The following is a 22,473-nucleotide window of genomic DNA, read 5'->3' on the forward strand; positions in this document are numbered from 1 at the left end:
CAGTGGTCTAGGAAGAAGGGAATGCCAGGCTTCTAAAACAGTTCTATTGCACACCGACATAGTTCAGAGTAAAATGGTCCTGTAGAATCTCAGAGAAGCGTAATTTGGTTTATAAACCTAACTGACACAGGACTCTAATAATTTAAAAGTTCTCAAAACATATTTTCAACTAACATTTTAAAACTAAAAGTTAGTAATGTGCTATTGAAAGACTTCAGAGTGTTGCTAGTATGTGATTAAATGCTATTGCAAATAACTCATTTTTATTTCAATATATTCTGAACATTAATTTCAATAAATATTTTTACACTGTCATTTTTCTAACTAATATTTATAGCCAGGATTTATTTATATTTTCCCACTGGTGAAAGGCTAATAAAATTTATCTTTAGAAGATTTGAGTTCTTATTTATTTAACTGTAGAGACTGTATAAATCATTTTCACACTGTACATTTGTATTAAAAAACATGCAAAAGTTTTAATTTCTTTTTAAAACATGTTTACAGAACAATACTTAACATACATTTTTAGGATTATCAGATATGTAAAAATAAAATTGTAGAAATGCCTATATATTTACCTATGCACACACATACTTTGTAGATCTTAGACAAATCTTCAGTATTAAATAATTAGAATGTAGTGGTTAAGAGCTTCAACTCCAACTTCCAGGGTAAGAATTTCAGCTCTATTACTATAAGTGCCTTGCACAAACTTAACTTCCATCTCAGTTTGTATTACTTATTCACTTCTTAATTTTAAACTCAGTTGCTAGTGTGTACAAAACCCTATGTTATAACATGCTAGGTATACAACAATATAAACAATATTTTTTTTTACCTTCAGTTATCTTTCAGTGTAGAGAAGAGACATTTATGTAAATATAATTTAATAAATATATATTCATATTAAAATATATAATGAGAATGGGAACATAGATATCCGCCTGGAGAAATATGTGATGTCCATAAAGTTTTGAGCTTGGGTTGAAACTAAGAATACATTACAAGAAGGTTTTTTTCAGTAAGAATTCATATTTGGTTCTGAGGCCATATAAACGCAGACACATACACATTTACCTACTCTTCCATAGGTAAACCCTTTATCAATGACATGTTTCCCTTCAAGTTTAACTTGAATCAATACAAAAGATTTGTATCATAAATAAGTATATTTCAGATTTGAGTACTGTGGTGGAGATAGTATGGGAAAAGCAAAAAGAAGAAGCAAGAATAGTATTTGATGGTAAAATGGAAAAGGCCTAGAGAGCAGTTTTTCAAAGTTTTGCTCAAAGTGTTCAACAGAAGAACCTAGAATGTTTTTTAAAAAACTCATAATCTAGTTACCAATTCAGAATCTTCAGAAATCTGATTTTAAGTGGTATTTCAGCTTATTCTAAAGCATGAGAAATATTGGTTTAATGGAAATATATGTATATAATAACTATGAGTAATTAAAGTCCTAAATATACAATATCTATAAATTTTTAAAATGTAAATATTGTAGTAAATTACAATAATGAACTAAGTATTTTGTTTACCTATTAACTTGATGCTTAAAAATAGGAAACTTGATATACAATAAGGATAGAATGGTCAGTCTAGTGTTTTTCATCACAACACCAGAAGGACTAAATATCTAGTTTTTAAATTTAGAATTTTCAAGTGATTGATTGGAGTGGAATAACCAATATCCTTGATGTTTTAATGACCATAGTTGGCCTCAATCTTAATTTGTACTATGAGCTAACTGACTTCAGCTGACTCTAAGACAAAACCCTCCCCAAGGATAAGCTAAAGAGGGAAATAATGAAATTTATATGTTTGCCTTTACCCTTATTCATTTTAAAATATCTAGATCTGGAAAATGAACATAAATAACAACCCTTTAGCATATATTAATTCTTATGAGATTTCTCATAAATAACAGTCAAATTTGCATGTATTACAAAGGAATCCATATGCCATTATTGTTTTGCTGCTGGTTTATTTGAGCTCAGGGCATTTCCTGGGATTAACAACCAGCTGGGTCTAAACAGTGCCTGACTAAACTCTATACCATGAATTCTGAACAGTCAGACATTAAACTACAGGAAATGTTGCATGACTCATTCATTATTGCATAAGTATTTTCAAATCCTAGCATCTTCCAAGCTTTTCTCTTTGCAGAGATTAAACCCTGGTAGGGAGGTTATAAAAAAAAAAAAAAAGTAAGTTATGACATTTTAGTTAGAATTAACTTGCAGTTCCCAGTGTTCTTTTTTCCCATACTTTTGTTTTTGTTACCATGTGGAAGAATCAGTATTTGAAATATTCCAACAAAATGCAATTATATTTTGTTATCCCTCTTTTTCCATTAGTGACATTGATTTCTATTTTCTAGAATTCTTTTTTTTTAAATTTTTTTTTAACGTTTATTTATTTTTGAGACAGAGAGACAGAGCATGAACGGGGAGGGGCAGAGAGAGAGGGAGACACAGAATTGGAAGCAGGCTCCAGGCTCTGAGCCATCAGCCCAGAACCCGACGCGGGGCTCGAACTCATGGACCGCAAGATCGTGACCTAAGCTGAAGTCGGACGCTTAACCGACTGAGCCACCCAGACGCCCCTCTATCTTCTAGAATTCTTAAAACAGTTTTCTGAAGCATGCGGTGTTTCAGTTATCCTCAACCATATAACAAAATAAAACTGATTTTCAGAAAAACTATGAAAGGTCCCAATTACAAACAAAAACAAAAACAAAAACAAAAACAAACAAGCAAACAAATCACAGTCAGTCCGTATGACTGGCTCAAGCAAACAATAATAAGCATTAGTGCTATTCAATGGAATATTCATTGTGTATCATGTTGGGCACCTCTGTGACATTTCTGTAGAATGAGGCTGCTCCGTGAGGCCAGCAGTGTAATCTAAGCTTCCAATACTCATCAAACCACACACCTGAGTGTCTCCACAGCCATAAAGTAGGGCTTTCCTCACAGTACCCCGTAAAGTCATTAATACCCAGTAAGGTCATACATTATTACTAAAAGCGTACTATCACATTTTATCTTTAAATAAAATGTTGAAATTTTAGTAAGTTATCCAATTCATGGATATTTGGATTTTAATATATACTTTTGGTTCTATATAACAGAAATATGTATGAATGAATTATGTATATATGTATATATTTATTTTACAGGTGAAGGTGATACCACACCTACAATAGTCAATTTAGACCGTAAGTAATCTTTTGTAATATCTAGTATATTCGAATCTCTATGTGTCAGAAGTTATGTCATTATTTTCTTCATGGAAAATATCACTATATTAACTTCTGTCATAAAAATAAGTTAGGCTATTTGTTTTTATTAAATTCTTCTCTATGTGCTTGTGTAAAGGGGTTACAAAGGCAACTACATACTGAACATCAAAATTCAATTCTCTACCAGAAAATATAAGATGTTATACTTAACTTTGAGAAGAGCATTTATCTTACTCATAATTTTGGGCAAAATAGACATTAATGGACCTTCACCATCCTTTAAATTAAATCAGGATGCTAAAGTCAGAAAAAAAAAAAAAAACCAGAAGGTTGGAAAGTTATGCAATGTGTCTACCTGCTCTATTTTTAAGGCTCTTGACATGTACCACTAGGTAAAAGACGATACAAACTGAGAGGTTCGGTTAATATTCAATTTATGAAAATCTTTTTAGAACTGTTTGTTTTTGATTTTCACATATGTCTTGGGCTGAAGGAAGATACTCAAGTATTTTGATTTAAGAGACCACCTGCTCTGTCTCAGCCTGAAGAAGCAAATGGAAATTTTAGACCATGCACAGGAATAGAAAGGATAAGGCAAAGAATCTGGAGAAGGGTCAGGAAAAAGTTGACGCCAAAGAATTCTGCATCATGTCATTTGGGTTTAATGATTTGGACATAATAATTTTGTCATCTGGATACGATTTCAATAAATGCAATCAATGCTGGTAACATGTTTCAAAAGGCTCTACATTCTTATCATAAAAAAGAAGTAATAAAAAACAAATATAGTTTTTTTTTTTCATTGAGGCTATTGATTTCCGTTGATATTCAGAAATGGCTACTATAAAGAACATTCTTCCATTTTGTATAGAGGTTTGTGAAGGAAATAACAATTAGCGTTAGATATGAACAGCCTATACTTAGTGCTTGGTGGGCAAAGCCACTCTCACTATGGCAATGCTGTCTACCTTGAGTTAATTCATTTTTTTATGTTACTTGTCTACTTAGATGAACATAGCAAACATTTTAGGCCTGTTTTGACACTATAGTCATAATACTTACCTTCTTTCCTCCAAATGTTCTTCTGACAAACTTACAGTAGTTACATTTGTTTAAGTACCATGCTTTTAAGCAAACTGAGAGGCACTGATTATTGCAAGATGTTTTGTCAAAATGTTGTCTTTGGTCCTCTTTTTAGATCCCGTAATATCTTGTGCCAAAACAAAACAACTGCGAGTTGTAAATGGAATCCCAACACGGACAAATGTAGGATGGATGGTTAGTTTGAAATACAGGTAATTATTAATAGACACAAATCACATGTATTTGAATTATTTGCAAAGTCATATTCCCAACAGGATGGTTGTACCATTCATATAGGCACCCATATGAGGGGGGCACAAGAGGAGACTGACCAGATTCTGCTTGCCAAATAGCTCCGGATTTTACAATTTGTGCCTTCAGAGACAGTGCCTTTTTAAATGTTCATGGAGGTTCCCTATGTGTTGACATTGTCTCTGATGACAAGTGACACTTCATTAATTTTTAAGAAAATACAACTACACAGAGAACCTACTTATACCTGGATATCACTGAAGCAGTTATAAAACACATGCAATTAATTCCCTAATCTAGGATATTATGACTTTCTTTTCTTTTTTTTTAAATTTTTTTAATGTTTATTTATTTTTGAGACAGAGAGAGACAGAGCATGAACGGGGGAGGGTCAGAGAGAGGAAGACACAATCTGAAACAGGCTCCAGGCTCTGAGCTGTCAGCACAGAGCCCGACGCGGGGCTCAAATTCACGGACCGTGAGATCATGACCTGAGCCGAAGTCGGCCGCTTAACCGACTGAGCCAACCAGGCGCCCCATGACTTTATTTTCTAACATGCTTATGTGTAATCATATCAGAAACTTTATATTTGTTTTCAATTTCTAAATTTTTTTCATTTGCATTCTAATGAAAATAATAATTTTAAGTTATAGAATAGTCTATCATTGAGAAAAAGATTAACCAACTATATTGATGTTGGATAGCCTAGCGATTATACTATTCAGCATGGATGAAAAATTCTTGACATGTCTATTTCTCATATCTCATGATATGTTTTCAGTAAAATCATTTTGGACAATATACTCCTATAAAAATTAAAATCACTAGTTATGTTGGAAGAATTAAATATTGAAAATAGAAGTTAGTTGAAATCTGATCTTACAACTTCCTATACATTACATATACTACACCATATGGTAATCTGAATGTTAAAGTACCTTTGTTTTTATCTCTCTTGGAACCTCATTATATAATCTATCCCAAAATACACTCATTTTAGCCCCATTTCCCCTTGTTTTCAAGACATTCCATGTTTCTCCCTCCAAGCCTTTAGGTTGTTCTTCTCACTACATGTTGTATCTTTCTTCCTCTATTTTATGTCTGGAAAATACTTCTCATTCTTCAAATACCAACTCAAATATCTCCTCTTTTTGAAGACCCTCTATGTTCCTTTACCTCTAACTTTCTAGTAGAGGTAGAAAGTACATCTTTTGCTACAATTAAATCAGGGATATTGAAGTAGAATAAAGACAACTTGAAACTGAAGTTCTTTTATGAATAAACTAATTCTTAGCAAGCATGGCATTCATAAATTTGATATAAATATAAATCAGACTCTAGATACTGGGTAGAAGATGCCCTAAAGTTTTCTTTTAATATGCCCTTTTGCAGAGAGTAAGCCACCAAATTTGACAAATATTTACGTCAATAATTGTGGTGTAGCTGTCCTAGGCATGTAGTACTGAAACAGAATTGTGAAACTCACCAGAATATTAGAGCTGACTATGAAATATAAAGATTTAATGAAGACTGTCAATTTTGGGGAGAGAGTGTTTCATTTTCTTTATGATAAATTTGTTCTAATATTCCACATATATGAATTAATTACTGATTCTTTGCAAATCTCATAACTCCAGAAAAAAAAAAAGAGGCATATACTTCTAAATTTATTACTGACCATGGGATGATGTATAAGAATAGTCCTTTAGAAGTCTCCAACCTTAGAGGAGCAGGTGAAACTCTTTTCCATCAGATCAGAGTACTATAAACTTTTAGAAAAAAATATTTTTTTTTCTTTTAAATCCAAGTCCTCAGTAAAAACAGCTGTTTAGTTATTCTTCCAAAACACATACTGAGAGGAATAGAAATTAAAACTCGATATACACTCTTAGCCTCCTCTGTGGTACTGGCCATAAATAATTGTGGTCTTAGTCTGGGAACCTTCTTCTATTACCCTCTGAAGCATTGAACATCTGTACTCTTTGGAAATGTAAATTGGGAAAAGTCGTGTTTTTTTCCATTTCTCTGCCAAAAAATAATGCATTTACAGATTTAGGATATCATCAAGTAAATGTGCTGGTATTTTTTATTCCCTACAAATATTTAATAATTTCTTAGATGATTTGTCTTATAAAATTGTTTTAATTTTATAAGTGAAATTTATACTGCTTGCTTTAAGCTCAACAAATTTACTCAAACTCCACTATATTCAAAGTTAACATTTCAAAAATAAATAATGGTAATGAAAGAAGGGAAATAATGTCCAAATATATATTGCCGCCATCAGATAGTTTTTAGGGTTTAAGTAAAAACTCAGAGTTGCATTTTTATAATCAGACATTGAATTTAAATAGGTCTACATTGTTTTTGTTGTTCTTTTGTGATTTTTGTTCATGCTAAATATTCTATATTTGTAGTACATACTTGCTCTCACAAGGATAGATACACATGTGAATATGTGTGGTGGGAATGGATCTCAGTGTGTAATGATAGGGCTCATTACTCAAAAATAAAAATGATTTCGTATTTGTTATCACACGAGGAAAAAAATGCTAATGCTTCAATCATCAAATATCATCCTTCCAGTAAAAGAGTTACTCATTTTATTCTCGCTGAGCTAATTTCTATATTTTCCTCTCAAATGCATTTATTTTTAACAATGGAGCCATAGGTTTTGCATTAATTGGCAGGCACCCTTTCTGCGCAGATGTTACTTGTTTCTCTTTCCTCTTTCTCATAGAAATAAACATATCTGTGGAGGATCATTGATAAAGGAAAGTTGGATTCTTACCGCAAGACAATGTTTCCCTTCTCGGTAAAGTGTTTCTGAAACCAATATTTGTTTTGAGCCTTCAAAAATATGTAGGGTTTCCATTTAGCTTTTAGGCTTAAAATGTGTATTCATTTAACAGATTAACCAACAAGTGTTGAACAAATTATGTACTTTCTGTTTTTAGATTTAGCTTGCAAAACTTACTTTGACTTAATTGATATTTATGTACTGGGTACTACTTCTGTTCACTTCTTTCTACAATTGGCATGACTCTCATTTGGGAGAGAATTTTGCTAGAATTATGTAAATAATCTTTCCCCCCACCTCCTACTTGCACTCTATATTTCCAGATAGAAATCCTTTTCTTAGTTACCAGCAAATTTCTCTCAATTCTCACTTCTCCTTTCTTATGTAGATCCAGGCTCAGAAGCATCCTGGGATTAATTTTTAATGATAATTAGCCTAAGGAAAAGTTAAGGAGGTAGCATTTGTAAACTTACTTCCTGATTCTCATCAAAGTCACTTTGATTTTGTTGGTATAAATTCTCAATCCCCATTAATAAACCAAACATATACAAAGCTAAGAAGGAAAATCTGCAGAAAATTATACTTCATGTGATGTGCTTCACCTGAGAATTTTTCACGTGTGGCTAAAAGAGTTTTTTTCTTAAATAGCCATTTAGAATTTGAGCAGTTTGAAGGCTCTTTCTCCTTATGTGTGCTTGCAACACTCAGAATCTCTCATAACGAATGTGTTGCTCTTTATTATACTTTGATTCAAATTTTAAATTTAGGTTATGTATCTGCCCTATTTATAAGCTAAAATGATCATATGTCTGAATAATACTACCCAATTTAAAATTGTATTTTACATTTTAATTTTTTTACTTAGAAACAAAGACTTGAAAGATTACGAAGCTTGGCTTGGGATTCATGATGTCCACGGAAGAGGAGATGAGAAACGCAAACAGGTTCTAAATGTGTCCCAGCTGGTATATGGGCCTGAAGGGTCAGATCTGGTATTACTGAAGCTTGCTAGGTTAGTTGCTTGAGAAGGTTTTGTATTTTTAACCCACACTGGAATTATTGAAGCTTTTTCTTTAGCCATGTGGCTATTCTCTCTCTTTCACGTAAATTTACTATAAAAGCATATGTCACATGTCATATGTGTTTGTGTGTGTGTGTGTGTGTGTGTGTGTGTGTGTACAAAGAGACAAAGACATCTTAAAAATTCTCAAAATTAATAAATGAAGTTTGACCAAGTCTGAATAACCTGCTCTAAAACCAAAGCTTAGGGAGTAATCATTTGGTAACTTTAAGAGGTAAAATAATGTTTAAAAAATACAGCGACCACTTAGCAAGTAAATGACTCATTTCTCTGCTACCTACCCCCACCTCTACTACCTACATTGGATTAGACATTCCCTTTTTCATTTTTAAGAAACAAGACTGTTTATTCTCTCTTAATCTCATATTAACAATTAACACCAAATTTCAATGTGTTAATTTTGTGTTGATTCAATCAAGGGTATTTATCATTATATTTTCCATTTTCAGGCCTGCTGTCCTGGATGATTTTGTTAGTACAATTGATTTACCTAATTATGGATGCACCATTCCTGAAAAAACCACTTGCAGTGTTTATGGCTGGGGTTATACTGGATGTAAGCTATTTTTAAAAGATAAGGCAATATCATATGTTTTTATGTAAAACAATTCTATTTGTTTCCTTTTTCTCACCTTACCTTGTGCTCATTAACTGTGCATTTTTTACACCATTCTAGCAATCAACTCTGATGGTCTATTACGAGTAGCACATCTCTATATTATGGGGAATGAGAAATGCAGCCAATACCATCAAGGGAAGGTGACTCTGAATGAGTCTGAAATATGTGCAGGTGCCGAAAATATTGTGTCAGGACCATGTGAGGTAAAAGGTTTTTTTTGTTTGTTTGTTTTTGTTTTTGTTTTTTTAAGTAAACAGTATGTAATAAATGTCATAGTTTCTCATGTTTGTTTTTTGTTTCTTTTTTGTCTCTTTGGTATCGTGGTCCATTTTTCTCAAATAAAAACCCCTGTATACCAGTTTGTTCTAAGAGACAGAAATTGGGAAAAATAACCTTTCATTATTCTTCTACACTTACTTTAAACAGTAAGAAAATCCATGTTTCATTATCAGCAAACTAAGATGACATTTGTCTCTCAAAACAAAAAACAAATACAATAAAATAATGCAGCCAGAACTCTAATGGACAGCTGTTCAAATTAAAAGTATTCAATACACAGTTTGATACATTTTTCTAGTTTGCATTTTTCTAATGTTTTTCTAAAGTTATCTGATCTTCCCAAATTCTCCCTAAATGAACCCCATGAGTAATTTTGTTAGCAGATACAGGCCTGGTTTTAAATTTTTAAATGTGTTTTTGGTTAAGCCAGTGTGCGCGCATGCGTGTGCGTGTGCGTGTGTGTGTGTGTGTGTGTGTAAACAAATTCTATTTTAAAAAACCAAAAGGTCAAAGTTTGTGGTTTCAAGAGCTTGGACATTTTCATTTGTTAGGCAACTGTTCTCTCAACTTGGCAGTTTTCCTATCCCTATTTTACATAGACAAGCTGTTAAACCATTATTTTACATGTATTTTTTTTACATTTTGTTTTTAATTTATTTTTATGCACATTTTGTACTTTTAAAATTATTTCTGAAACTGAGAATATTTTTTATATTTTTATTAAAAAATTTAATTCCAGGGTAGTTAACATGCAGTGTTCATTAGGTTTGGGTGTACAATATAGTGATTCAACAATTCTATACGTTACTCAGTGCTCATCATTATAAGGGTATTTAATTCTTTACACCAATTCCACCCACTCCCCCACCCACCTCCCCTCTGATAACCACAGTGTGTTCTCTGTAGTTAACATTGTTTTTGGTTTGCCTGTTTTTCTTTGTTTTGTTTCTTAAATTCCACACATGAGTGAAATCACATGGTATTTATCTTTCTCTTACTAACTTATTTCACTTAGCATTGTACTGTCTAGATTCATCCATGTTGCTGCAAATGGCAATATTTCATTCTTTTTTATGACTAATATTCCTGTGTTTGTATGCACGTGTGTATATATGTATATGTGTATATATATGTATATATACATATATATGTATATGTGTGTATATATGTATATATGTATATGTATATATATAGATATATATATCACATCTTTATCCATTCATCTGTTTATGGGCCCTTAATACCGCTTCCATAATTCAGCTATTATAAATAATGATGCAATAAATGTAGGGCTGCACATACTTTTTTTAGTTAGTGTTTCAATATTTCTTGGGTAAATATCCAGTAGTAGAATTACTGGATCATACAGTAGTGCTATTTTTAATTTTTTGAGGAACCTCCATACTGTCTTCCACTGTGGCTGCACTAGTTTGCATTCACCACCAACAGTGCTAGAGGGTTCCTTGTTTTTCCACATCCTGGCCAACACTTGTTATTTCTATTGTTTTTGATTTTAGCCATTCTGGCAGGTGATGTCTCATTATGGTTTTGATTTGCATTTCATTTCCCTATTGATGAGTGAAGTTAAGCATCATTTCATGTATCTGTTGGCCATCTGTATATTCTGGAGAAATGTCTGTTCACATCTTCTGCCCATTTTTCAATTGGATTACTCGGTTTTGGGGTGTTGATTTTGTATAAATTCTTTCTATATTTTGGATACCAACTTCATCAGATAAGTCATTTGCAAATATCTTCTCCCATTCATTAGGTAGCCTGTTAGTTTTGTTGACTGTTTCCTTTGCTGTGCAGAAGCTTTTTATTTTGATGATTGATGTAGTCCCGGTAATTTATTTTTGCTTTTATTTCCCTTGCCACAGGATACACATATCTAGAAAAATGTTGCTATGGATGATTCTACAGAAATTACTTCTTGTGCTCTCTTCTAGGATTTTTGTGCTTTCATGTCTCACATTTATTTCTTAATCCATTTTGGATTTATTTTTGCGTATGGTTAAAGAAAGTGTTCCAGTTTTATTCTTTTGCATGTAGCTGTCCAGTTCTCCCAACCCATCTGTTGAAGAGATTGTCTTTTTCCTATTGCACATTCTTTCCTCCTCTGTTGCAGATTAATTGACCATATAATGTTGGGTTTATTTCTGGGATCTCTGTTCTGTTACATTGATCTATGAGTCTATCTTTTGTCAGTACCATACTATTTTGATTACAACAGCTTTGTAGTATATCTTGAAATCTAGGATTGTGATACCTCCAGTTTTGTTCTTCTATTTCAAGATTACACTGGTTATTCATGGTCTTTTCTAGATTGTTTTTTCTACTTCTGTGAAAAATGCTGTTGGTGTATTGATAGGGATTGCATTAAATCTGTAGATTTCTCTGTATAGTATGGACATTTTAACAATATTTGCTCTCCCAGTCTATAAACATGAAATATCCTTCCATTTCTTTGTGTCATTGATAATTTCTTTCACCAGTGCTATAGTTTACAAAGAAAAGGCCTTTCACCACCTTTGTTAAGTTTATACTTAACAAAGTATACTTTATTTCATTACTTTTTGTGCAATTGTAGATGGGATTGTTTTCTCAATTTCTTTTTTCCTGCTACTTCATTATTAGTGTATGGAAACGCATCAGATTTCTATACATTGATTTTGTATTCTGTGGCCTTACTGAATTTATTTATCAATTATAGTAGGTTTTTGGTGGAGTCTTTAGGGTTTTCTATATAGCGTATCATGTCATCTGCAAATAGTGAAAGTTTGACTTTTTCCTTGACAATTTGGATGCCTTTTATTTCTTTTTGTTGTCTGATTTCTGTGACTAGGATTTCCAACAGTATGTTAAATAACAGTGTTGAAAGTGGACATCCCTGTCTTCTTCCTGATAATTAGAGGAAAATCTCTCAATTTTTCCATATTGGTGATGAAATTAGCTGTGGGTTTTTCATAGATGGCCTTTATTATGTTGAGGTATGTTCCCTCTAAACTTACTTTGCTGAGGGTTTTTATCATGAACGGATGTTGTACTTTGTCAAATGCTTTTTCTGCATCTATTAAAATGATCTTATGGTTTTTATCCTTTCTCCTGCTCATGTCATGTATTACATTGTTTGATTTGCAAATATTGAACCACCTTGTATCCCAGGAATGAATCTCACTTGGTCATGGTGAATGGTTTTTTAAATCATTAATTGTTGTATTTGGTTTGCTAATATTTTGTTGAGGACTTCTGCATCTATGTTCATTAGAGATATCGGCCTGTAGTTCTCTTTTTTGCAGTGTCTTCATCTGCTTTTGCTATCAGGGTAATGCTCTCTTCGTAGAATGAATTTGGAAGCTTCCCTTCCTCTTCTATTTTTTTGGAATGGTTTGAGAATAGGTATTAACTCTTCTTTAAATGTTTATGTAGAATTCACCTGTGAAGATGTCTGGTCCTGGACTTTTGTTTGTTGGGAGTGTTTTTTTTTAATTACTGATTTAATTTCACTGCTTGTAGTTATTATGTTCAAATTTTCTATTTCTTCCAGATTCAGTTTTGGGAGGTTATACATTACTAGGAATTTATTCTAGGTTGTCCAATTTGTTGGCATGTAATTTGTCATAACATTCTCTTATAATCCTTTGTGTTTCTGTAGTATCTGTTTCTATTTCTCCTCTTTGATTTCTGATTTAAGCTCTTTCTCCGCGATGAGTCTAAAGGTTTATTAATTTTGTTGATCTTTTAAAAAAAAACAAGATACTACTTTCATTGATCTGTTCTATTTTTTTTTTTTTTTTTTTTTTTTTTAGTTTCTATTTTGTTTATTTCTGCTCTAATCTTTAATATTTCCTTCCTTCTGCTGGGTTTGGGTTTTGTTTGTTTTTCTTTTTCTAGCTCTTTTTTTAGGTTTATGGGTAGGTTGATTATTTGAGATTTTTCTTTTTTCTTGAGGTAGGCTTGTATTGTGATAAATTTCCCTTCTAGAACAGTTTTTGCTGCCTTCCAAAGACTTTGGATTGTTGTGTTTTCATTTTTATTTGTCTACATGTATTTTTTTATTTACTCTTTGATTTCTTAGTTGATACATTCATTGTTTTAGTAGCACGTTATTTAACCTACATGTATTTGTGATCTTTTCAGATTTTTTCTTGTGGTTGATTTCTAGTTTTATAACATTGTGGTTGGAAAGATGCATGATAAAACTTCAATCTCTTTGAATTTGTTGATACTTGTTGCCTTAATGTGATCTGTTTTGGACAATGTGCAGTGCAAGTGAAAAGAATGCGTATTCTGCTGTTTTAGGATGGAATGTTCTGAATGTATCTGTTAAATCCTTCTGGCCAATGTGTCATACAAAGCCACTCTTTCATTGTTGATTTTCTGTTTGGATGATCTACCCATTGATGTAAGTGGGGTCTTAAAGTTCCCTACTATCATTGTATTACTATCAATTATTCCCTTCCTGTTTGTTATTAGTTGCTTTATGCATTAGGGGGCCTCCATGTTGGGTGCATACATATTTATAATTGTATATCTTCTTGTTGAATTGTTCCCTTTATGATTATATAGTGTCCTTCTTTGCCTCTTGTTACAGTCTTTGTTTCAAAGTCTATTTTGTCTGATATAAATATTGCTAACCCAGCTTTTTTTTTTTTACTTCTATTTGCATGATAAATGCTTTTCTATCCCTACACTTCCAATCTACATAGGTCTTTAGGTCTGAATGAGTCTCTTGTAGGCAGCATATACATGGATCTTGCTTTTTTATCCATTATGTCTTGTTTTTTTAATATTTTTAAATTTTATTTATGTATTTTGAGAGATATCAAGACAGTGCAAATTGGGGAGGGGCATAGAGAGAGGGAGAGAGAGAATCCCAGGAATATGCCACACGGCAGTGTACATAGCACAGATCATGAACACAGATATCACAAAACTGTGATGTCACGACCGGAGCCAAAACCAAGAGTCAGGAGCTTAACCCCCTAAGCCACCCAGGTGCCCCACCACCCTGTGTCCTTTGACTGGCATGTTTATGTATTTTGAATATAAGGGACATAGTCTCCCAGCCTAGGAGCTATGGAGTTGTGGAATACTATATGCGGTAAGGCATGGGATAAGTTCAATCAATAATGAAGTATCTCTTGACATGTAGGAAAATACTCTAAATATGGAGCATAAATATGTATTGACATACATGTGTTATATATATTGCTTTAATATTATGTTCCTGAAAAGAAAATATTTACTCAGTTGAAGAGTTTTAAAAACTGCTTTAAAATGATATTGTCAGTAATAGATTATGTGTTTATAACCACTTTCAAATTTGGTGTTTTTCCAGTAAATCAGTATTACTGTGTCCATTATTATAATAGAAATCCTACTAGGAGAAAGATTTGTTTATTTATTTGTTTGTTTGTTTGTTTGTTTACTTACTTACACTAAGTAAACACAAAGTTTTGAGCTCAATCCAATCTTCACGACCATTTAAGAAGCTATGCACTTCTCCCACCCTACTGCCATTACTCAAAATGTTTCGCAACTGCTTATCAGGAACAGCCTGTAATCTGATTTATCATCTATATATTCTAAGATTCCTAACTTTATCACTGAATTGAATTATTCATTACACTATCATATATGTATTTTATCCATATTTTAAACAATTTTTTAAATGTTTATTTATTTTTGGTAGACAGAGAGAGAGAGTGCAAGCAGGGGAGGGGCAGAGAGAGAGGGAGACACAGAATCTGAAGCAGGCTCCAGGCTCCAAGTTGTCAGCACAGAGCTCGATACAGGGCTCGAACCTACAAAGCACAGGATCATGACCTGGGCCAAAGTCGGACACTTAACCAACTGAGCCAACCAGGCGCCCCTATTTTTTATCCATATTGACAAGAAAATTTTAAATTGATTCTGCCATGTCTCAAAAATGTATTTATCCTCTAGAATGTTTTTTTTAATATGACTTATATTTAAAACAAGGTAATATAATTCCTGAAGCCACTGAAATCTAAACAGTTGAAGAAAATCTCCCAAATGTTTGTATAATAGCAATGGAATCACATTTAGTGAAAGTCTTCCAAAGTGAATTGCTTTGAAGAGTTTGTATCAGTAATCAATGGTAAAACTTCAGATTTATTGTCATGTGGCATAGCTTATATGAAATCTCTTAGACTAACATATTTCCCTTGCTGTTTTATCACCAGCTTCACCCCTACCTTGATTTCCCCCATCATATAATGCTGATAGCTCTCTTTCTTACACCTGTATTTTCAAAACGAAATTTGCAGTAGTCTAGTTTTATCTCAGCACATCATTGTTATGGGAAATTTTAGATAGTCCTAAACACTCTTCTTCACACAAGAGGTGCCAAAAGCCAGTCACTGCAGTCGTAGGAGGCTACATGGTACATGTAAATGATGCAGCACATTTGTAATGATTATACATAATAACAAGCATAAGTATATACATTTTTATAAAAACATAACACAAAAATCAATCTATCAATCTATTCATCTTTCTTCTATCATCTGATGATAAAACAGGGTAAGCACCTATGCTTTAATATAATAGGCATTTGCACAAAAAGACGAAAAGAAAGAGAGAAAGGTCATGAAATCACAGGCTACCTTCCACAAAGGGGAGTATGAAATATAAAAATATATATATAAATTTAATTACCAACACCAACAGGAAATACAGGAGTATTCTTTCTTTATGCCAAGAAAAGTAATTTCTGAACAGTAAATAAAATTATTTTATCAATTACAATTTATATTTAACTTGTTAAAATAATTCTGGGGACAAGACAGAAGGAAGAAAAACAAAAAGCTTTAGAAATAAAAGAAGATTTAATGCAATTTAATCATATGCATTAATCATAACCTGTATGATTACAGGTGTGGTACAAAAGTACTTGTATTTTTCTAAATTTTCTAAATTTTCTATGTTAAACATATTCTGAACATCAGAAGAAAAGAAAAGTAAATATAAAGTCTACCTTCTAAGTAGCTATCAGTGGCTTTGTGTTAACTAGTCCGCATTCAACAAAGACAAAACCCACTTTAGAAGATGAGTGAAGGGGCACCTAAGGGCCTAGTCGGTTAGCATCCAACCCTTGGTTTTGGCCTCTCACCTACTGTGCTGTCAGCACGGATCAAGCTTGGGATTCTCCCTCTCTCACCCTCTCTCTCTCTGCCCCTCCCCTGCTTGCTCTCTCTCTTAAAATAAATAAACATAAAGAAAGATGAGTGAATATTTTGTATAAGACAAGTCATTCTTAAATGGATACTACACACAATAGAACCCGATAGAGAACTTTTGTACTTCCCTCAGTTTTACGTGACTAATTCTGTAGAAATACAACCAAAGGTCTAGAACAACTATTTCCGTCTTCATAGCTGCAGTTATTCTTTTTGTGTAGATGTGTATATTTGAGATATCAATCTATATAGAAAATATTAATGAATTACTAATTTTTGTTTGTAAAATAATACTTTTTTGTTGTTATTGTTGCACGTCTTCTTCCTAGGGAGATTATGGTGGCCCACTTGTTTGTGAACAACATAAAATGAGAATGGTCCTTGGTGTCATTGTTCCTGGTCGTGGATGTGCCATTCCAAATCGTCCTGGCATTTTTGTCCGAGTAGCATATTATGCAAAATGGATACACAAAATTATATTAACATATAAGATACCACAGTCATAGCTGATGTAACTGTGTTTGAGGCTTGCATCAGTACAATTCCCTTTTACATGAAGATTTCGGAGAACATGGAATTAAAGTGTCACTGAAAACAATCCTGAGACAACTACTTGAGTGTCATGTTTGTTAAGATACTCATTAATATTTATGGGTGTTTTCTGTCGTTTCGTTTGTCAGTGTTATTTTGTAAATGTTGAAGTGAATTAAGGTACATGCAAGTGTAGTAACATATCTCCTGAAGATACTTGAATGGATTAAAAACTGCAAAGGTATAATTGCTGGATGATAAAAGATTTAATGGAAAAGTTCAATTACTCTCTCTATGCTGCTTTCCAAGATTAATTTCTTAATAATGAATAAACCATGAGTTAAACATTATTTTAACCTCACAAAGACAATTTATACCTGTGCCCTTAAACTGTAGCTCTATATTAAATTATATTACCTTTCATACGCAATACACTATATTTCATTCATTCCTCCTCACTGTGTATCTTGTAATACTGGTACACATACTTTTTATGAATTCATGTACCCATATAATCCTACCTGGGTGCACATGTGCATGCACTAGAGTTCAAATCGTGGTATATCTAATGTAGCCTCTAAATATTTTGAGGGCTTACCTATATAGTTTGTCCTTAAGAGGAAACTATAAATGTCTAAAGACCAGTAGAAAATTTAAGGAAAGGTGCAAGACAGAAGTGACCAGCTCATTCTCTAGAAATAATCTGCAGATGATTTCTACTGGTTGGCATTTAAGGTGTGGTCATGACCCACAAAGTTAAGTAATGCCTAATCTAGGTGTTTAAACATATTTATCATCCTAGTCATTGTGTAGTTTCTAATTCTTAAAAGGAAGAGGGTAATATGTGTATTAGTATTATTTCTTTCCTTCAAATTTAGGGACACTTATTTATGAAAGATATTTTTAGATCTACTTTCCTAAAATACTTTTTACTAGTCTTAGATAATTGTGTAATTGAAGCTTAAAAATGTTTCGGTCTTTAAAATGTATTTAAGTAGGTTAATTATAAGACTTGCTGGGTGATTGGCTTGTAGTTCGCCTTCTTTGAATTTTTAAAGATTATTTCAGAGGAAAATTTCCATGTATCCCCAAAGATTTGTAAAGAGACTTCCATCAAACTATGCATTACAGTACATATTGAAGAAAAAAATCAGAATACATTTCTTAACCTGGAACTCTTTTAGCCTAATAAAACTTTATTTAAGTAAAGGGGAAAAATGTAATAGGAAAGGAAATAAACTAGCTTGTCTAAACTCTGAATTCAGTTATATTTTTAAAGGAGAGTTAAATCTGCTGAATGAAAGATTTTTATCAAGGTATCTAAATTTTGTCTTATTTCATTTTACAACTTTGGCATCTTTCTAATGCCATGGGGAATATTCATTTGAATTTTGTATTCTGTCTAATAATACCAGATTATCATGTTTATTATTGTATTTGACATGATTAGCTAAAAAATCTTGTATTTCTCAAGAAATGAGATCACAAGGACTAATAGGATAGGCTGTGAATTTTCACAAAACCATCCCGTACAAATTTTAAAATGATTATTTGAATGCTCCCAATCCAGTATCACCATTATCTCTCATGTGTTTTTCTTGAATAATGTCAATTAAGGCCAGAGATCCTAATCATGCTCTAAAAGTTTCATAGGACACTGTTTAATCTTGAGTAAAATGCTCTTAAATTTACTTGAAAACTTAGTCCACAGAGTGTAGGACAGCAAGTCGAGAAATGCCTATCCAAATTGTGCAATATATATATATATATATATATATATATATATATGTATATGTATGTGTCCATTGCACAATTTGAATATATATGTACATGTATATGTACATATGGTCAGATATGTGCTGGTATCAAGAAACAGGGAAAGCAAAGAGACTTCCAAAAAGCTGTCAGTCCACACCATCTTATTTGATTGTATTTTTCTTTCCTTATATGATATATCATTCTAATCCAAACACTAGGAATTTCAAAGGTATATTGTCCAAAAATTATTTTTCAGTTTTTTCTTGCTGAACTGGCAAAATTTTATTCAGTCACATATTAGCGATATTTGTAAAACATTTATGAAATTCTAATACTTTTAAAAACTCATATTTTAAAATATTTCTTATACGACTTTTCTTCCAAATTTCCATGGAACGAGAGATAGGGATTCCCTAGATACAAGATGAAGCTAACTTTGTAGATATTTTGAATTCACTGTTTTCCATTTACTTAAAGGGTGAAAACATACCACCCATGAAACATCAGACATGGTACACAAAGCAGTTACAGCTTTGGGAAGTTCCCTTTGTAACAGAGGGAGGTCAGCAGAACTGACAATAAAAGCAAGATGAACAAGACCCATGTTATTTTAGGTGGTAGGACAATGGATAATAATAATGTCATTTTTCTCTGGTGAAAGATACTATTTCCTGGGCATTCTTTTCTTAATAAATGATAAAAAATGAAAAATCCAAGTTATCCAAAATCCATTGTATTTTGAGTAATGGACAAAGGGAGCTTTTAAATTAGAAGTTTTTAATGCTATTTTTGTTTGGGTTGTTTGAATAATGGTTATGTGCAGTTGTCACTGTGGACATTTTCTTATGTCTTCCAGGAATAGTAATGTAAAATTAAAATATTTGTCATAATGCCTCTGCCGTGCAGAAGGGGTGATAATCCTTTTGTATACTTCCTTAATTTTATTGTAAAATATGTAATAAGTTTTACCTATTTGCTGTGGGCAGGTCCCCAGTAAAATGGTTTATATTGAATCAATTTCTAGTATTAACAGGCTCTTGCTTGCTATCTGAGTGTTTCAAACTGTGGGAAATTTGAGACACTGGAAGGCAAGAAAAATAACAGTAATGGCATGTGATAGCAAAATTGTATTTCACTTATTCCTGTGAATATTTCTTGTTGGTACCAATGGTACTATACAAAGTGAATGTTATAGCCGCAACATTCTCTTGGGGGGTAAAAAAAAAGCACTGTCAAGAAATTGTTGTCAGACATTTTGTTGTTGTTGTTGTTGTTTCTAAATATCTTCATTTCATTTTTTTAAAGAAATAAATACTGGTATTGCAATATAGAAATCATGAGATAAGAAATTTTAATAAACTCTCTTGCTAAAAACTTTAAATTGATTAAGGTTCCAAATATAACTACTTTCAATTATATTACATATTGATAGACAAACTCATTTGGAAAAAAGTCAACTTGAATAAAAAGACATAGTTGTGTGTCAATACCTCTCACAATAAAGTATCTTTTAATGTTCAACTGAGTTTTGTAGTAAGAATTTACTAATACAAGAAAAATGTTAACATTTTCTGGTCCCTATAAATCTTGACAGTGTAATTTTAAGTAGGTTCATTTCCATTTGCACAGAAAGTTTCTATCTTTAGGAAACTGAAAAGGGAATACTGTGGATGTTATAACTGTTTGTCTTGGTGTAAATAGGAAATTGATAAGCTGCCTATTGAGTGGTATGGCTGGATGCTTACCCAAAAGGGGACACTGTGGTTATGACTTGTATATAAAGTTCCTGTAGTTAATAAAGTTGCTATTTTTATAACCATGATTATATTATTATTCTTAATAATAATAAAATATTTTATCACAATGCTTCCCTTCTCTTATTATAATTATACACATGGGCATGTTTGAATCTGTTCTAGGGCTTAGTGCAGAAAACAATGATCTCATTGACAGAAATTACATATACTCTGTTGTAAGAAATCCCAAAACTAAGACAAATAGGCATTAGTTTATTCCAAACTTGTATCCATGGCATTATCAGTGGTTGTCAGTAAACCATTCATCTCTATGTATTTTGATTTCCTCCACTGTAACATGTAATTATTTAGTCATTTTCATATTTGCTAGAATGGTGCTATGATATAACTTGCTAATACAAGAAAAATGTTGTCATGAATGATTACCTAAATTCCTTTATCATATCATTATATATTACAGAAGTAATTGCAAATGATTCAAATAATCAATTTGTACTCTACCTTTAAAACAAGCATTAAATTCACAATAAATGTGAATCCAATGGATGCGCCTAATTCAAACTTAAAGCAAGTTTGGAAGAACAAATTACCAATTCATCTAACCAAAAGAGCTCTGTAACACTATTGATTTTTCAACTTATATTGCCTCTTTCCCAAAAAAGTTGCTCTATTAATTTTCTGGCATAGATACTGTGTCAAGTGATGATTACTGTATCTAATTCTCTAGAATTATAGAATTATAATTATTATACCATAATTGTATCTGGTCTTCTTAACGATTATTAGCTAAGTAGAATATATGCATTTATTTCTGGTAGCAGTATTTCTGGTAGCAGTATCAATTAATATTTCAAATACATATATATATTCAAATATATATATATATATATATATATATATATATATATACACTCCATTCTAAATGTGTACTCTGCTTTTTTAAGTAGAATAGTCCAGGAAAGCTTCTTTAAGAGATGGTATTTGAACAGGGTCCTCAATTAAGTGAAAGAGCAAGCTGGGTAAATATCTAGAGTCTAATAAATAAAACTTGAACGATATTTTTGTTAGTTTCTTAATATAGTGTATTCATTTACTCTTATAAACTGTAATGCTTTAATTAGTCCCATTTGCCAATATCCTGAAGAGAATCACCTTGGTTTGCATTTCCTCAATGTTTTAGTCCAGGAGTTTCATTGCTGTTATATTTCATTATTTTCTACACAGGCACCATCCTTAATTTACACAACCCTAAAAGTGCTTTCTATGTCGTTTTACCAAATAACAACCCTTTCATGTAAAATTCAGCTTAAAAGTCTTATTCTACACAGTCTATCTATCTAGTTGCTTTTATTTACAAATGTCTCAATTGCGTGTGTTGTTTAGGAGAAGGGAAATTTAAAATAACTTCAAGATAAAAAGAGTATTTATAGTAATTTGGCCAAAGTTTACTGTCCTATGAAGAATATATTATTGCCCAAAACACATCTAAGCAAGATGGTAAATCCTGGGCAAAGGAAATAATTCAAGAGAAGTGTGAGATTATAGATTATATGTATTATTTTATGCTTTTAAAAAGGTAAAGAATAACAAAAAAAAATCCCTATCAATCTGACATATTATCTAATTCCAAACTGGCTCCTGAACACCCATCACTTTATTTTCATTATTATATTTCACATCCTAAAAGTCTTCCCTTTTTTAATTTAATTAATTTATTCTTTTTAATGTTTTTTTTGAGACAGAGACAGAGCATGAGCAGGGGAGGGTCAGAGAGAGAGGGAGACACAGAATCCAAAGCAGGCTCCAGGCTCTGAGCTGTCAGCACAGAGCCCAATGTGGGGCTTAACCCACAAACTGTGA

The 22,473-nt window shown here is 32.2% G+C and overlaps 1 protein-coding gene across 4 annotated transcripts in view; it reads left to right on the forward strand.

Moving 5' to 3' along the window:
- Positions 1-20,722, forward strand: part of HGF (hepatocyte growth factor) — an 80,138-nt gene extending 59,416 nt beyond the window's left edge. For 3 of the 4 annotated variants that reach the window (XM_025929507.2, XM_025929508.2, XM_086696821.1), the window contains 7 exons: positions 3,185-3,223; positions 4,446-4,542; positions 7,324-7,398; positions 8,249-8,395; positions 8,914-9,020; positions 9,141-9,286; positions 16,897-20,722. In XM_025929507.2, coding sequence (XP_025785292.1) covers positions 3,185-3,223; positions 4,446-4,542; positions 7,324-7,398; positions 8,249-8,395; positions 8,914-9,020; positions 9,141-9,286; positions 16,897-17,073 — 788 coding nt within the window. In that variant the 3' untranslated portion in view covers positions 17,074-20,722. Of the gene's footprint in view, positions 1-3,184; positions 3,224-4,445; positions 4,543-7,323; positions 7,399-8,248; positions 8,396-8,913; positions 9,021-9,140; positions 9,287-13,664; positions 13,768-16,896 lie in introns of all 4 variants that reach the window. The other variant, XR_015248056.1, reaches the window with a different exon arrangement.
- Positions 20,723-22,473: the final 1,751 nt, after the last annotated feature.

This window comes from Puma concolor, chromosome A2 (genome assembly GCF_028749965.1).
Source record: "Puma concolor isolate L17-30 chromosome A2, mPumCon1.1.hap2, whole genome shotgun sequence".
Lineage (NCBI taxonomy): Eukaryota > Metazoa > Chordata > Mammalia > Carnivora > Felidae > Puma > Puma concolor.